This window comes from Bidens hawaiensis, unplaced genomic scaffold, assembly GCF_021521415.1.
Source record: "Bidens hawaiensis isolate Kalapana, Puna unplaced genomic scaffold, B.hawaiensis_p1.1 tig00017718_1, whole genome shotgun sequence".
In the NCBI taxonomy this organism is placed as follows: Eukaryota; Viridiplantae; Streptophyta; class Magnoliopsida; order Asterales; family Asteraceae; genus Bidens; species Bidens hawaiensis.
The window spans coordinates 374996-393500 of record NW_027492674.1 but is presented as its reverse complement, the minus strand read 5'-3'; the positions used below and the strand labels follow the sequence as shown (position 1 = coordinate 393500).

Here is an 18505-nt window from a genome sequence, read left to right as displayed (position 1 = left end):
TTATTTTTATTCGTTTTTGTATTTGTTTATTATGTAAACCGACCTGATTTGTAAACCGAAGCTTATGTTATAATCAAAATGATGGATTTATGTTACAATATTGTTTCACACTTGTTGGGTCTTGAAAACATCCTACCTTTATTTTTATTTTTATTTATTTATTTATTTTATTATTTTTTTTTTTTTGTGTTTTTATCTTGATCCATTTTGCATGAAAACTCTTGTGTCTCACACCCATATTTGACCACCAACATTACCCTATATACACACCACCTTTCCTCTTCATTTCCCTTGCTACAACTCTAAAAAAAAAACTCTCTCAAACATCAAAGATTCAAGGTTATCTTCTTAAGTGTTCTTGAAGGTTTTTAGTCTTTCATCTTAATTAGTTTATGTAGCCTTATTAATACTTGTTTATGGTTGTGCAACATATATATAATATACACCCCTTGTTTACCTTTGGTAGTTACTTCTTCGATCCCGGTCGGTGAGGTTTCGGACCTCATAAGGCAAGGCTTCATGGAGGACTTCGTGTCCTTGATATATATACATCTATATAACTTGTTCATACATATTAATCTTGCTTATTTTAGTTTGTTGGTCATGTTTACAAGTTCCATGGTTATGGGTTTTTAAGAGTCTATGCTTCGGTTTAACCGTAAATAGCTCTAAACCGTAAACCGAACTTTGTTACTAGTTTTGTTAAATAATTGTTTAAACATTCTTATTGTTAGATCTAAGTTTCTAAAATCATTTTTACAAATTCTATGGTTATGGGTTTGTAGAATCTTACCTCGGTCTTAACCCGAAACACGATCCGAACCGAAAACCGAACTTTTGTTTAAAGACTTTACTGTTAACTTTTGGTTGTAAATCTTAAAGTATTTTTTTTATTTGTACATTATTATACAAGTTCTTTAGTGGTTGGACATGTGGAAACCAAACCGATTCTACTCGCTTAAGACACACAAGTGTGTTTTTTTTAGCCATCAAGACTTGTATATTTCTTTAAAAATAGTTACAAATTGATTTTTAAATATTTTCTTAAGTACTTGGAAATGTTGGATCCAACTTGATCTCATAACAAAGTTTGGACCGACAAAACCGAACACTCGCTTAATGTGCGTTGTTAGTTCTAAAACAATGGAACTACATACTTGGTTAAGTCTTATTAAATTTTATTGAGTTATCTCATAACATTCAATATTTTGGAAAGTTGACTTTGGGTTTGACCAATTATCAAGACCGAACCGACAACCCGAACACTCGATAAAAAAAACCGTTTTAGTATCTTTATTCCAAAGGGATTTGCATTCTTGCATTTTACCCACCTTATTACTTAACATAGGTTGAGTAAATATTAAGGTTAGATACTTTAACCCGGTTTTGAGCAAACTTACATTTTTAAAGGGTTATTATTATAAATTCTTAAATAGTTACATTTTAAACCTTGAACTTTAATTATTTACATTTCTCAACATTTATTTTGTTTAAAGACCTTCAAGACAACCTTTCTAAATCCAAAACTTCTTTTCTTTATAGGCATTGTGCGTTAAACTCGTCGTTCTGACAAATCTCCAAATTATCATCTTTCAAGTTTACTACTTGAAGGTGAGTACTTCATACCCCATTTTCCTTATTTTATTTTGGGGGTGACATTTCATACTTATTCAACAAAATGCTTTATCCAAATTAGCTAGGTGTCGCTAATGCTTTATCGTAGACTATTTGGCATCCCCTTATAGCTAGGTGTCGCTAATGTGTTTAGCGATATCCATTTATCCAAATTACCACTTTTATTTATCGTTTCGTATGCAAGTTTTGTGGCTATCTTTATTATATACTAATATGATTAAACTTATGAATTGCTCACCAACCTTTGTGTTGACAAACTTTATTTTATGAAATGTTGCAGGTTTGCATCTTGGTTGATTTATGATTGTGAAGAAAACGACATCAAAGACCTTAGGATATTAGTAAAAATGAACAATATCAAATTTGTCATATTTTGTGATATCTTGTTTATGGTTATTTTATGGATAATTGTTATGTGACATTTTCGATGTTGTGAAATGAAATGAGTTTATTAAATACTGTCACTTTAATTAGTGTCATGTGCTTATGGACAATCGTTACACCTCGGCATGTTCCGCCACCTTTGGTCGGGGTGTGACAAATTTAATGCAAATATTTTTAGTTCATTTTCTCATGAAACCTTAAAACTTAAATATGAACCAAATATTAATAATATTCAATAAAAGCTTGGCTCAAAAGCACTTAATAATAGGGAATATTTATATAATAATATGTATAATTTAGACCGCATCAAATATCCCCACACTTAAATCTTTTTCGTCCCGAAAAAGCTATTTGTAATGGAATCATAATTAGAAAACTGATTTTCAAAACATTTAGGTTACTTTAATTAATAACAGATAAACGCAAAAATCGCGATTGCCGATATTGTTGTCCACTTAAACCCAGCCACCAACCTATCAGGCCCCCCATCATATTCAGTGATTAAGTTCAAGTGATATCAGTAAGCCTATGGGTCTCACACCTAAAGAGTTATAGATCTGCATACCCCCATCTCAAGCATAATCAAGACAATTAAAAACCGGGTTGAAGCAGGCTGGTTCAACCTATCACCATAAGCTAAAAACCCTTTAATGGTAAGAAGAAAATGCACTTAGATGGAATTTAGATGGATGAATGGTCAAATGAGGTCGTACGAGCGATTCCTAATCTTAAAACTATATTATCGGATTTCGGCCCAACATTGTTTCACCCAAGCTGCAACCCAGTATATGACGGTCTCAGGCCTCCACCCTTAGTATTTCCTAAAAATATTTATTGACTAAGAACTTTCGAGCCCCAATAGTGTATCCTTAGAGTCACCATCCCCTTGGTAACACGTAAGCTCTTGGCCCCGTCTAGTATGTGCCTTTTGGCCTCCTTTTTCTATTACTTGATTTTTTTTATTTTTATTTTTATTTTTTTTGTGAATGCTTCTTTGGCATTTGCATAACTTTCTCATTCACTTTTATTTTAAAAATATTGCACATCTTTGACGTTCGTGCAACAAAATTTTGTGCTCTTAGGCATCTTTTACCTAAATATATTACTATTTTCCAAGCTCGTATAAAATTTGAACATGGCCGGGCGCCACCACTCGTTATTTACTTTCATAAAACAGAGCGGCGTGCTAAATTTAATTGCATGCAATTCTCACCACCTCAAGGTTTAAAGATTAAGGTAATACTTGCTATGCCTTATTGAATTTTTAGCTTCACTACCCCCCTCAAGATGAGAACCCACAAGGTTTATGACTATTAGGTTTATTAATAATAATCAGGAGAAACCTTTCAAGGCTAGTTGAGCCTACCGACACATCCCAAATTAAGTGCGCTTTCTATTTTGTTGTATCTCATATATATTAGTAGTTTTAAAAACCAATCCCCAATTTTTCTATCATTTTCCATTTTATCGCAAAATATATAATTCAAGGGACATAATAATTTTTTTTTTGTTTTTTTTTTTACATTTTTTTTTAATATAAATATATACTCTTTTTTTTTAATTTTTAATATTTTTTGTTTTTTAAACTACCTAAAAAAACGCCAGTTTCCCATCCCCACACTTCAAATTCACATTGCCCTCAATGTGAGACGGGAAAAGACAAAAATAAAGTAGAAATAAAATAAAACAAAAAATAGAGACAATGGAACAGACTCCCCTGGTAATATGGCAGTGATCTTCGTAAGTCAAGTTCCGATAAAACGACCGTATAGCATTTCATTCGCGGCCGCGACTTTTGGGTACCCTCCTAAAATCAATAAGCTCAGAATGCCCCCGTCCGAGTGGAGATTGAGTGCGAACGTTAGCATCCAAACCTGCAAAACAAAGCTCAAAGCACCTAAAGCAGACATCAAACAGACTCTAAAACTTAAAAACCGACTCAAAATATAAAAATAAAAGAAAACAAATACAAACATTTACAAACTCTACACTCGGGTGTTCACCCAAGGTCCTGTCCCTATTAATCAATCAACCTAGGGATGTCGAGGAGAAACACGTCCTCCTCAACCGAATCAACCGGCCCACCAATATAATGCTTCAACCTATGGCCGTTCACCTTCCATGCTCTTCCCTCCTGATCAACTAACTCAACCGCACCGTGCGGGAATGCCGCCTTCACCATATAGGGACCTACCCATCTCGATCTAAGCTTACCTGGAAATAACTTCAGATGGGAATTATAAACCAACACTCGATCTCCACACTTAAACTCTTTCACCTTCTTTAACTTCCGATCATGCAACGCCTTCATACGCTATTTATAACTCCAAGATATCGCATACGCCTCATCTCCCAGCTCCTCAAACTCATGAATTTGGAGATACCGGTTTTTCGCAGCCTGGGTCAGGTCTAGATTAACGGATCTCAACGCCCAATATGCTCTATGCTCTAACTCAACCGGTAGATGACACACCTTCCCGTAAACCATCTTAAAGGGTGTCGTCCTAATAAGTGTTTTAAACGCTGTGCGGAAAGCCCAAAGCGCATCATCTAACTTATCGGACCAGTCCTTTCGGTTCTTGCCGACGGTTTTCTCCAGAATTCGCTTCACGCCTCGGTTTGCGTTCTCCACTTGTCCGCTCGTCTGTGGGTGATAGGCGGTGGACAACCGATGGGTGACCCCATACCGTGCCAACGTCTTCTCCATCTGGGCATTGCAAAAGTGCGTGCCCCTATCACTAATCAAGGCCTTGGAAGTACCAAACCGACTGAACAACCTCTTCAAGAATCCCATAACAACTCGGGCGTCATTAGTGGGAAAGGCTTGAGCCTCAACCCACTTGGAAACGTAGTCGATAGCCACGAGAATGTATCGGTTCCCTCGAGAAGAAGGGAACGGACCCATGAAATCAATGTCCCAAACATCAAAAATCTCACAAACCTGAATAGGGTTTTGGGGCATCTCATTACGGGAAGAGATGTTACCAGTGCGCTGACATGCATCACACTGTCTGACAAACACGTGTGAGTCTTTAAAAATCGATGGCCAATAAAAGCCGGAATCTAGAACTTTCCTAGCGGTGGAAGACGGACCATGGTGGCCTCCAGTCAAACCCTCATGACAATGTCTAAAAATCTCACAGCCCTCTTCCCTACTCATACACCTCCTCAACACTCTATCGGCGCCTACACGAAATAAATACGGTGCATCCCATATATAGTGGCTGGCATCTGCGAAAAACTTCCTCCTATGCTGATAACTCATGCCCTTGATCACCACTCCTTCGGCCAAATAATTCGCAATGTCGGAGAACCATGGCAGACCCTCCTCTTCAGCACTAACGTATAAAACTGGCTCTCTCTCTAATCTCACTCTCACCATCATCAACAACTCGTGGGGAAACCTATCCCCGATGGTGTCCTCTCTAATCTCCTCTCTCTTCGGATCCTCCAAACGTGACAAGTGATCCGCAGCAACATTCTCCGCTCCCTTTTTATCTCTAATCTCAATATCGAACTCGGAAAGCAGGAGAATCCATCGTATCAAACGAGGCTTGGCATCTTTCTTGGCGAACAGGTATCGCAATGCCGCATGATCAGTATAAACGATGGTTTTGGACAGCACAAGATAAGAACGGAATTTGTCGAACGCGAAGACCACTGCTAGAAGCTCCTTCTCGGTAGTCGTGTAATCCTCCTGAGCATCATTGAGGGTCTTACTCGCGTAATAGATAGGATGAAAGTGCTTGTTCTTCCGCTGACCTAGAACAGCCCCAACTACAAAATCACTAGCGTCGCACATGAGCTCAAAGGGTAAGCTCCAGTCTGGTGCTACTAAGATAGGGGCATTAACCAACTGCCCCTTGAGAAACTCAAACACCTTCAAACAATCAGCATCAAAGTCGAATGTGATGTCCTTCTCTAGAAGACGAGTCATGGGCTGGGTGATCTTAGAAAAATCTCTAATGAACCTATGATAAAAACCCGCATGCCCTAGAAAACTACGAACGGATTTCACACTAGTCAGTGGAGGAAGCATGGAAGATTGCTTAGTTAGAAACTCCCTAAGATCCGGATCCATACCATTGCTCTTCCCCGCACTCGAACTCCCTACCACCTCTGTATCTCTAACCTGACTCTGCTCCTGCCTCGGCTGAAAGCCCTGACCATTACCTCCCGACCTCCAACCAAAGTTGAGCTATTCCTACATCCGGGGTTCCCGTAGGCATTCTATCCTCTATTCTGATTTCCCAAGTAGTCCACCTGCTCCTGCTGATCGACTGGACAATCAACTGTGTCGTGCCCTCCTCGGCAGATCTCGCACCTATTAACAACCTTCTTCAAGTCCTTAATTCCCTCTGAATTGCCTCTAAGGCAGCCGTGATGCTAGTATCATTCGAAACTTGATGGACACCTCGAGCGGAAGAAGTGGTGGTCTTAGAATTACCTCGGGCGGACGGCCCCTGCTGCTCGGCTAGGGCGAAACTCTCAAACATCGACTCGCACTCATCTATATCCAGCTTCTCTAACATGTCCCCTCCATCTGACGTATTGAATCTCTGCTGCATCTCAAAGGTCAGCCCGTTATAGAATTTCTCGACTACAGCCATTCGGACACACCATGCTGGGGGCATCTACTAAGCAGATTATGGAACCATTCCCAAGCCAAAGGGTATGTTAATACATGTTTTGTACATCCCGATCTTTATCAGGGTTATTAATGTAATAGATTAATGTATAGGGGTTATAATGTAAATATGGCAAAAAGGCCATTCGCTCTATTGTAAGTTACATTCGTTACCCCGTAACGAATGTAACACATTCATCTAATTGTAAGCTCATTCGTTAACCCTGTTTAACGAATGAGATAACGAATGAGGGTCATTCGCTATCACTTAATGTATTAACGAATAAGCATGTTTATTCATTAAAGTATTTGTAACGAATGACCAATTAGTTAAGTTAAGTTTAACGAATAGGGTCATCTTCCTATATATACGCCTGTAATTTATTCTATCTATAACAGTTATGATTATTCCTTGAATCCTCTCGTTACTCTGTCCATTTATTCTCTCAAAACACACAGTACACACACTAAAGTAATACTAGCCTAATCGTATGGATAATCAACAAGATCATCGATGTAATCACAAGATCTAGATCCGTCATATGCTCTCACAAGTGGTGTCAGAGTCAGTGATCTGATCTTCGATGATTCTCTTGATGTTAATTGTATAATTCATTGTGTATTGAATTCAATTCATGATGAATTGATCGGAATTGAAGTTTGATTGGAGATTAAATTGAGGTTAATTGAGGTATTGATAGTATGGTTTGAGTTCGAAATGGTTTGATGGTTGTTTGTGAGTTCGGACGAGTTCAGTGAGGTTCGGATTTGGTTTAGGGACAGTTTAATAAAGGTTTAGGGTGATTCAAGCTTGATTTGGACGAATTTGTGTTTGAATTGGTTTTCAGACTGGATGAAGATTTGAACACTCATTCGTTATGATGAAGACATTCGTTAATACCTAACCCCTTTCATTCATATCTAACTACTCATTCGTTAAACCCATTCGCTTTCGTTTCAAGAAGATTCGTTAAAACTCATTCGTTATACCTCAGTCGCTAAAACTCATTCGTTATTTGATCCATTCGTTAAGCCATTCATTCGTTAAAATATTTAATGAATATCACTCATTCGTTAGAGTAACTCGCATTTAACGAATATACTTTATTCGTTAATCTTCCATTCGTTACTCAGGTTAAGGTATTAACGAATATCTGTTCATTTGTTAATCATCTCATTCGTTACTATGATCACATTCGTGTGAACAGTAAGTCTAAGTTTACAGTTTTACAAATTTAGTCCTTGAAGTTTAACCAGTGTTTTATCATGGCTTCGCAAAACATGTCTTACTATGCATTAGCCTCTCAGAATATATTACTGCAACAAATGTTAACCATGGATAATGAAATTTGAAGTCACAACAAATGTCCCAAATTATTGAAATTGTCAGACTTTGCTCGCTGGGAACCGAGGTTTCGTGCTCACTTGGGATCCGTGCATCCAAGTAGTGTGCGTTTTCTAGACGACGTGTATGCGGCACCTTTGGTAGGCAGTGACAACATGGTATGGACACCAAAGGAATTCAAAGAGTATGAAACTCAAGAAATGAAAGATTTTGAGAGTGAAACTAAAGCCTACTCAACTCTTACTGTGGCATTACCGGAACAAATATTTCATCAATACAGTACAATTAAGATTTGTGCTTCTTTGTTCACAACTTTGAGAACAATAAGTTTGGGGAACACACTCGAGAGTAAGAAGACGCTCGTAAAATTTCCATTTAGAAATTTTATTTTGATGAAAAACGAGACAGTTGAAGAGATGATTAACCGATTTAGTCATTTGATTGTGGAGATGTCAAGTGCCAATCTTGAGCCAACTGAAACAGATAAGATTGATACACTGAAGAATGCTTTACCTCCTTCATATTCAACTTTTCTATTTGTATTGAAAGAAAACGGTTTTTTTCGAAACACCAAGCTCACAGTTGTGCAATTCATTAACAAGATTGAAGAAAGGAAATTTGATATTAAATGTCAAAACTCGTTGAAAGAAAACCAAAATCAGCAATCTTCAACTCAAAACCCTTCACTCTATGGGGGTGCCTTGCCAGCAAATCATTCTTCAAGTTCTGTACCAATCAATGCTTTCTTTGCTCAATCTCAAGAAGAAATTCCTAATGTAAACTGTTCTCCTAATGTATGCTTTATGGCAAATGGAGCTAGTGCAAACACAAGTGCTCCATCATCAAACTTTCCTAAAGTAAATCTGCAAGAGGCTGAACAACAGTTTGCATTCTTGTGTGCTTTCATGTCTTCATATGAACAACTTGTTGGAAGCAAGATTGCCACAAGTGAATTAACAGATGAAGATTATGATCAAATTGACCCCGGATGATCTTGAATCAATGGATCTCAAGTGGAACATGGCTATGATTGTTAGAAAAGTAAAGAGATTCATGCAGCGTACTGGGAAAAATCTTCCTGCTTTGAATAAAAGGGTCGGATTTGATAAACTGAAGGTGAAATGTTACAATTGCGGGGACTTTGGCCATTTTGCCAAAGAATGTGATAAGCCAAAAAAAGAATATTCTGGGCCACGCAATTCAGACAGATCTTCAGGAAAGAATTCATCTGGTGGGGATAAAAGTAACATGACTGTATCTGGTGGTGAACAAGATAAGTCTCCTGCTACTCAAGCTCTGGTGGTTAATGAAGTTGTTTATTGGTCTCAACGTCTGTTGGGAAATCAAGCAAATGTGGCAATTGTTGAACCAATAGAGAAATTCGAAGATGCTAGCAGTGATAATGTATCTGAGGGAACTGATTCATCTGATTCTGAGACAGATCCTGATCAAAGCCTGTCTTTTCAAACTGAATCAATCCCTGATCAAGTTGAATCTTATGCATGCATGGCTAAGATTGATGAGGTATGTGTTCAACCTCAAACTAATGTATCTGAATCTTTAACTGACGTGATTGATTGTGCTGAATGTGCTGTATTTAAAGCCAAACTTGAAACAGCCTTAAATCAGAACAATACTCTCACAAAAGAGAACTTTAAGATCAATGAATGCTACAAACAGAAAACAAAATTGCTAGAGCAATCAACTCCTAAAATTCAAAAACTGTCTGAAAGCATCGAAGTTGATCAACGAAGTTGCTAGAGCTTGGAAAATTCACTGTCTAAATGAATGGCTACATTGAAGATGATCTTACACTGAACCTTAGCTTTAAGATCAATGAATGCTACATCGAAGTTGATCAACATTTTAAGGAGATTCTTCGACTCCGAACTTGTATTTCCAATCTCGAAAATGAAGTAATGGAACTTAAAAACAAGCTTGGAAAATTCAGAGATTCTTCATTTCTTTTAAATGAAATAATCGAAGTTAACCATTCACATAAGAAAAATGGAAAACAAGGTTTGGGATATGTCGAAATTCCACCTCCTTTTAAGCATGATTACAGTAGCATTCCCGATGTGGAAAAATGTTCAGATATGCCTACTGTTAAATCTGAGAATGTTGATACAACTGAATCTACTCGTGAACCAATTCATGTCAAAAGTAAAAATGTTTTCACCAAAAATGAATTGGATGGTTCAATCGAGGAGTTGACTGAACCAAATGAGATTGTCAAAAACAAAGATATACCTGTTGACAATCATATTCTGTGTGAACCCGAAGAGTTTGAGCAGGCGGTTCATGACTCAAAGTTGTCGGATAGTTCAGTGAAAATGATTGATGTAACTCCTAAATTAAAGATGTCAAATAAACCGACTGTAACTGATGAGGAATTGATGAAATTTATCAATCCTCAGTCGGTTTCTTCAAATGGGAAAGTATTTAAATTAAAGGGTTTATCAAAAGTGTTCTCAGACAAGGAAATTCCTTTGAACCTTCTTAAACCTGAAATGATTGAAAGTGTATATCAAGATGATACTTCAAAAGTTACCGACCTTGAACATAAATTCTTTCAATCAAAATCTGCAAATGTTCAAGTGAAATCTCAAAGTAATGTTTTCAAACACATTAAATTTGTCAAATCTTCATGATTGGAAAATTCTTCGAATTCAACAAATCTTGAATTTTATAAAAACAAAAAGGGTTTAAAACATGAAGTTCCAAAGTCGGTAACGATTGAGAAACCCAAAGATGATATTCGTCAATCTTTGCTATCAAAGACGACCTGTGCTTCACCATCAAAATCTTTGGACTCTAGATTATGTTTCAAGTGTGGTGAATCGAGCCATGTCTTCAAAAAGTGTAAAACAAAGATAGATGATATCAAAAGCCCATTAACTCGAAAGACTGATTTGTTTCCAAACATAAAAGAAAATCAAGTTGATGAGTGTGTTATAATGTATTCGAATGTTAATCCGAAGAAAGTTATTCGGATTGATTCGGATAATGTAGCAAACAAATGTGTTGACCGTGCTCAACCAATTTGTTCAAACACTGATTCGGGTAGAATAGGTGATGGATCCCCGCATAGTGAAAACAAAATCAACACTCTTAAAATGAAGAAATTGAAGTCAAAAATGAAGAAATAAACACCCTATGTGTCAAAAAAAAAATGAGAGACTCATTATCTTAATCATCCCATGAGTCCCTACTATGCCCGAAAATTAAAAATAATCCAAATAATCAATATTTATTTATAATATAGATTGACACTAGTCTGATTTGAGACTTTGGATTGTGCGCCCTTAAGATAAGAAATAGATAATGTTTATGAGCCCTATGACCTTTAACTCCCGGAATGTGCTTTAATGCAAGGAGGCACTTCCCGGAAAGTTTTTCTTGCTGGGAGAGTTACGTCGGAGACATCTTTTTCTGAGGATGAGGCTTCGTCGTCCGGCTACTCATAAATGATGTTAGGATTGGCCGGCCCATCGGTGTTAATTAGCTCCTTAGCTTTGGTTTTAGCCCTTTTTCATAATAAGGTATGCTCTTGATGTTAAAATTATAGCTCTAATGATATAGTTCCTAGTCTTAGTTTATGTTTCTCACACCCGGCAGGCCTATCTCTCAAGCGAAAGCATCCCACATCAGATAATGCTATCGACAAAACAACCCTTTATCCAATTCAGCCGATTCCGAATCGACCAATTCTGGGATCATTTGATTGGACCCCGGACACACGAGATTATATTAAACCAACAAAAAATAATCCATTATTAGATGGGCTTAAAATAGTTCAATAAAAGTATAAAACCATCACACAATTAAAATCCATTATTAAAATTCCCAAAACAAGATATAATCAAATCTAACACACACCATTAGTTTTCTTCTTGTCAGCTACAAACTTCTTCCAAGCAGTTGTAAACTTCCTTTGCACATCAAGTTCGCCTTCATCGACCACTAGTCCCTTCTCTTCACAAACCTCAATCTTAGCATTGACTCTAGCCGGTAACGTATCGAGCTCGTGAAGCACCTTCTCAATGTCAACCACGAGCCGTTCGGCCAGTGTCCTTGAAAAGTCTTCCCTGATAACAACTCTCAAAACAGTGATGTGTTGGGCATCAGGGGGCATTGTGTAAGCTGGCACAATCCACCCAAACCGTCTTAACATGTCTGATATTTCAAACTCGTTGTGTTGACTGTGGTCTTTTAGTGAAAAGGCTACAAGTGGGACCCCATCGTCCTTGGAGATGATGTTAAAGCGTCCGGTTTTCTCTAATCCTTCCTTTAGGACTATTGCGTTCTCTCGACAATTTTCCATTATGTTTTTGTATCCCTAAGCATAAATATATATTAGTTGTACATATGCTAGTGGTTACTATACATTTGAGCCCGGTCTAGTTTAACCCGTTAAAAAAGGTTTAATAAATTTTTTCATAACAAATTCTTCTAAACTCGTTTATATTCTTTCATATCTAAAAGCAGTTTTAAATTCAGTGAACCTAAACCGATTCTTTTTTCGTAACACCATAGGCCATCCCTACTATGATAAAATATTTCAAAAAAAAATGAAAAGAAAAGAAAACTAACCTCGAAACCCAAGCGAATAAGCTGATAATACTGAGCAATTATTTGATTAGAACCTGAAAGATAATCAATTAAGGTTATATTTGTCAACATGATAATCACTGATTGGGTCAAGTTAGAAAACACAAAGCAAAACATGATTTAAATAATTTACCTTTGGAGAAGTTGAGAGTGAAAGTTGGTTGATCAGCACCAAGGTAGTTAATGTGAAAGATGAGCTCTTCAGGCAAGTCTTCTTTGTTCCTCCAAATCACCCACCCGACTCCAGCATAAACAAGACCATACTTGTGACCACTAACGTTTATACTCTTTACTAATGGTAACCGGAAATCCCATTCCAGTTCTGGGTAAATAAATGGTGCAATAAATCCACCGCTTGCAGCATCCACATGAATTGGAGTATCCCATCTACAATATCATGATAACAAGTTTCATAAGATACAAATTAGTAATTTCAAAAGGACTGCGAACTTAAACTATGCATTGTGGTTTGGTTAGTTAAAGCAATAAAGCACCCTGTGATTGCCACGTAAGCAATAAGCTTTAACTAACCAAGCCTTTAACAAGTTTAGCATGCGTATGTACCCGGTCTTGGCATTCTTCTCAACTAAGAGATCATTTAACCGCTTAACATCTTCAAATTCACCATTGAGGGTGGAGCCCAAAATAGCAGCCACACAAATGGTGTTTTCATCAACCATCTCCACAGCCTTTTCAGGGTCCATCACATAGTAGCCCTCACTAAGTTTCACTTCCTTCAACTCCACTTCAAAGTACCTTGCAAATTTCTCCCAACAAACCTAATTTCCAAACCATAATGTTAATAAAATTTAATAAAACTAATAACGTTTTAACTACACACGAAGCAAATTTTTTTTTTTTTGTTAATCACCTGTACATTGGCACCGGTGACAATGTTGGGTTTATCACAAGGTTTGCCAAGAGCTTTCATTTTGTTTTGCCATTTTCTTTTGAATGCAAGTCCAGCCAACATGATTGCCTCCGATGATCCTACGGTTCCAACCCCGACCGCTGTATCAGTGTCACCAAGTGGAGCGTTGAAGAGATGTGCTATCATGTTCACACAACGGTTCTGCATTCATAGAACAGGCTTAAAACATATATCAAAGTTACACTTAAATAAAAAAATTATTATTTTCTTTTGTTTCATTCTTTTCCATTAAATCTATATGCTCGATTCCAATATATTTATAAACCAAACGACACCCTAAATTTGAATCACTACTAATTAGACATTAAGAATTTTGTGACCACATATAATTTGGATGTAAAAACAAAGTTACAATTACCATGCTCTTCATATTTAAATTATTCATATTACTAAAATAGGTATTAACGTATTATAGTGACATGATGTATAGGAGATTGTTCAATACATATAGAGTGTAACATTTAGTTGTTAAAAAAATTATAACGAACCATGATGTATCATAACATGTCATTATTAATATTTTTAACGGAACATGACCTAACGTTATTATGCATTACTAATATAGGTTGTCAATGGGTTACCAAAGCAACCTGCCCTAATGACAATAAAGTATTTATAATAATTTGGACGTGATAACAAAGTTGCAATTTCCATGCTGTTCATATTTAAATTATTCATACTGAGAAAAGAGCTATTATATTGAGCCACGATGTATCATAACATGTGTCATCATTAATATTTTAAGGGACCATGACCTAACATTATTAAAGGCTTTGAATGGGTTAACAAATTAAGCAACTTGCCCTAATGAGTACTGACCAAAAAGTATTTAAAATAATTGACCATACTTTTAATCAGATGTATTAGAATATATTTTCAGACGTAAAAACTACTATAATTAGTTGTAAGGAATACCATGAATAATTTTTTATTGCATTTTATTTGTTATAAATAAGATCATAATCTGATTTTTTTTTCCTTTCAAACAACGAATTTATGTTATTTGTGGGACTTGAACTCTCAACATTGGTGTTTTAAAGGCTTTCCCATTGTTAATGGGCCACCAATCCTATTATATTATCTTAATTTTGTATATACTCGGTTATCCACGTTTTAGACCAAAAAAACCGAATAAATTATACTTGCTCATAACTATCCCTTAATTTCAATATAGCACCTATGAAAACTTTATTGTAATTTAGATCAATATCAAATTTTTATTAGTACATTATTTTAAAAGATATGGTATTAACAACAATCGCCATTAGAAAGGAAAAATTGAAGATCAAATAAGTTTTGTATCTTATTAGTTTTGAAGGAAAAATCCGATTTTAAAACTTTTACATTTTAAGTTTTAATTAGCACTAATTTATGTAGTCTTTAAAAGTAATATAAGTTTTAAGTTTAATTATAAGTAATATAATTTATTAGTTTTTAAACTTCTTTCAGTCTTCTTAAATATAAATGCAATTTGAAAAGAGCATATCTGTTATAAAAGGTTGTACTTTATATTTGAAAAAAAAAACATTTTTCTATGCACATGTGAGATGTGAGATCCAATGATCTCTTTAACCAAACCATTTACACATTCATTGTTTTTAAATCCTTGAATTTATATGTCCATGTGCTTGCTTATAGGTTATCTAATAAAAAATCTTTATAAAAGAATTAGTTGTTAATTATTTCGTACATATTGATATATGGAGCATTCAAAACCCGCTTATTATTATTTTGAATGGTTATATCTGTTTGTGAAAGTTGTTTTATGAGATTGAGAAAATAATATTTGCAAGTACATATTGTTGATTACAAAATGATATGATATTAAAGAATTAGTTATAACATTCCTAAAAGTTAGCTCTGTTAAAAAGATTTGATATGTTATTGTATTATATAAAAAGTCCAACATGTCATGATGCATAATAATGATGCCGCGTATGCTGCATTCTTTAATCAAGAGGTTATTAGTTAAGCATCGATTAATATATATCTTTGTCCCGTTCAAAAGGTTCTTTTTCTTTATTGACCAAATAAAGATATTCGTTTTATTTAACCGGCTTTTTGGGATAAAATATTAATATTCTGCTCTTTGGCAATTTCTTACAGTATAACTATACCATATTAATTAGAATCGTTAATATGCATAATGAATTAATGATGTGAGAGAAAGATCTCATATGCACATTTTTGTTTTGAGTAGCCTTGAAGCAAACGCCAAAATCTTTTAAATTAGGAAACTAAATAAATCTTACAACCAAGTTCATGGTGTATGACAATGTTTATTGTTTTCATTTTTATATGTTAGTACACGCTACGCTATCTTATTCCTTTATTTAATTTCAAGAACTTGTAATCCATAAACTCATAAATCCTACAAGTTATCTTTATAGAACTTATTATTCAAAATCTCATAAAACCCACAAATACACTCCGCTTCTAGCAAGCGTTATCACATAAATAACGTGTTCTCACTCCTTGATCAGACCAGCTAATAAAGCTAGTCTAGTTAAGCCTATTTAATCGTTCCTCATTGTCAAACAGGTTGAATTGATCAGGGTGGTCCACCAGATTGTCAATATTTTCTTTTAAATATCTTTTTATAATTTATTTTTTGCTCATGACTTCATATGTTATTTAGCTATGTCTTAATATTGTACTAAAATTGTAACCTCCCACAAAAATACAAGTATTTTACGATATTGTTTTGTATCTTACATAGATACACGGTTTTAATTTTTGTATTATTGAAGGTTTCCTACGTGTGAGAAACAAATATACCTGAAGTTCAGTGGTGACCGGATATTCATCCATATCAACGTAATTCTTATTAATCGCAGCCATCATTAGCTTATCACATTCGGGCTCCATCCACGTCGTCACAAACGACGCCAGATTCAGCCTGGGGTTCCCGTCCAACATCAGCTCATCGTTTATTATCTGATACGCAGCCTCCTTCGGGATCGATTCCTCCGGTATCTTAAACCTACAAGAAATAATCACCCAATCTCTAAATAAACTTCACAACAAAGTTTATAACAAATATATATATGTTAGATTAGATCTACCTAGGGAGAGAAGTGCGAACATATCTTGAAGCAAATGTTGAGTGTAAGGAGTCATTCGAATCCGAATGAACGGTTCTTGAAAGCACCATGGTTGCAGTTTCACTGTGTGTGTTTGAATGAGAGAGATAATATGGACAGTTGGATGATCTTGGAAGGTGAATAAGCGACTTGCATTTATAAACCCCAAGGACGCGGGTTGAATAGTATACAAAGTTATAAAACAAGGGTTTTTGTTTGAAAATTATTCTATTGTAATAAAGTCTTTATTTAGGGCCATTTGAAGAAGACGTTTAGCTTTCGGATTGGTTATTTTTATTTTTAGTTATTTTTTTCAGAAATGGATATTCTTTTGAAAATTGTATCTTTTTTTTATTTGAAAATTACAATTGGCACATATAATCACCACCGCACCTGCCACAATTATAGGAGTATATATATTGCCTTTAAAGATGTATAAGTTGGAAACAATATGTCAATATCAATATGTGAACACAAAATTTATAGCTGCTAGAAGGATGTAAACAATTCATCTTATGCCAACTCCTCATCACCAACAGTTTTTTTCTTTTTTTTTTCATTAAAAACATCTTCAAGTTATAAAATAAGGTGGTGATTAATTCATTCGTCTCATTAAGGTTAGATCACCACCAGGTTTTCCCTAATCACTTTTCGGTTGGGATCGTCAACTACCAATTATAGTTATCTTTAACAACTCGATATGCGGAGATTACATTTACGAGTTTCGACAAAGTTTGTTGGGCGAGGTAGATTACCACGTAAATGTTGTAAAGAATATTGTGCGGAGATTAGAGAACATTCAACGATTCTCCTCTTGCTAATTAATGGCCATTCTTAATATATGAAATGTGTCAAAAGAGTTGGAGATCACATCTAACAAAATTCGAAGTCTTAAGTTATGTGATTATATGTACTTAAGTCCCAAGTTATGTGCTTCTCCAATCTCCACCAAGCCTCCAACGACTGACCAGTCGTCACACGTTATTTTTTTATATATCTATTTTCTTTATGAAAAGGGTATATTATATTTAAAACATTACATGGAATTTGTAGTGTATGAAAATTAGAGTTTGTCAAGATTGTTACATGCTTTAGTTCCCCCTTTTCTAATCCATGATCGTTTCTATAGGTTTATTAAAGCATCGTATTATATCAACCTACGACATGTGTTTCACGATGTAAACTATCATGTAGCGGAAATGCTAAAGTCTTTGTTCTAGTTCGTTCGTAACCTAAAAGGTTCCTTTCCAACTGATTTATGATGTTTATACTAAAAAGGAGAATTGGTTCTTTTCAAAAATTCTGTTCATTTTGCATTTTGTTACGATTTCCCTCAAAAAAAAAGTAATTTGAAAGGTCTCGTGGCATGTTTTCTATTCCCCCTTTATAAAGGATCTTTACCTAATTTGTCAATTCTCACACAATACTTGAGGTGAAATTCTCATAAAGAGATCAGACGAAAATACTAACATTTTATCATGGCAAACTTCCTAAAATAGTCATTTATAACCAATTTTTTTCAATTCTAACCCAAGACCAATACAAATTCCCAAAATAGCAAGATTATTCCGTCAGATTCGACGGTAACCATTCCTGATCCGACTGAATTTTTAGCCTATACCGATGCGTCACGTAGCATGCTTTTCCGTTGGAACCGACGTTTTAAGGTTTTGGCCGACCGATTAGCCGAACGAACCGTCAGAGAAAAAGACAATCGGATCTGAGGGTTCAGTTCATGCTTTCGTCGGATCCGACTGTTTAATTTATCCGACGAACCCTAGATTATTCAATTCGGGAGTTTTTGATTTTGATATCTAGTGTGAAATTGAACACTATGACTGTGTTCTTCTCGAAAAACTAAGCAATTTGCACTATTGATTTGCTTGATT

The 18505-nt window shown here is 35.5% G+C and overlaps 1 protein-coding gene across 1 annotated transcript; it reads right to left on the bottom strand.

Moving 5' to 3' along the window:
- Positions 1-11807: 11807 nt before the first annotated feature.
- Positions 11808-16747, bottom strand: LOC143554512 (glutamate decarboxylase). The gene is made up of 7 exons (XM_077044247.1): positions 16599-16747; positions 16312-16516; positions 13474-13674; positions 13167-13381; positions 12736-12989; positions 12585-12637; positions 11808-12330 (listed from the first exon to the last, which is right to left on the bottom strand). Exons 1-7 carry the CDS (start codon positions 16685-16687, stop codon positions 11860-11862), a joined length of 1488 nt encoding a protein of 495 aa, XP_076900362.1. The 5' UTR covers positions 16688-16747; the 3' UTR covers positions 11808-11859.
- Positions 16748-18505: the final 1758 nt, after the last annotated feature.

Bases quoted from the DNA above. Each gene is read 5' to 3' on its own strand.
- LOC143554512 (XM_077044247.1), bottom strand. From the start codon at position 16,687: ATGGTGCTTTCAAGAACCGTTCATTCGGATTCGAATGACTCCTTACAC. The intron at 16,517-16,598 runs GTAGATCTAATC...TATTTCTTGTAG, and splicing joins GTTCGCACTTCTCTCCCTAG to GTTTAAGATACCGGAGGAAT. The intron at 12,638-12,735 runs GTAAATTATTTA...ATTATCTTTCAG, and splicing joins CACTCTCAACTTCTCCAAAG to GTTCTAATCAAATAATTGCT.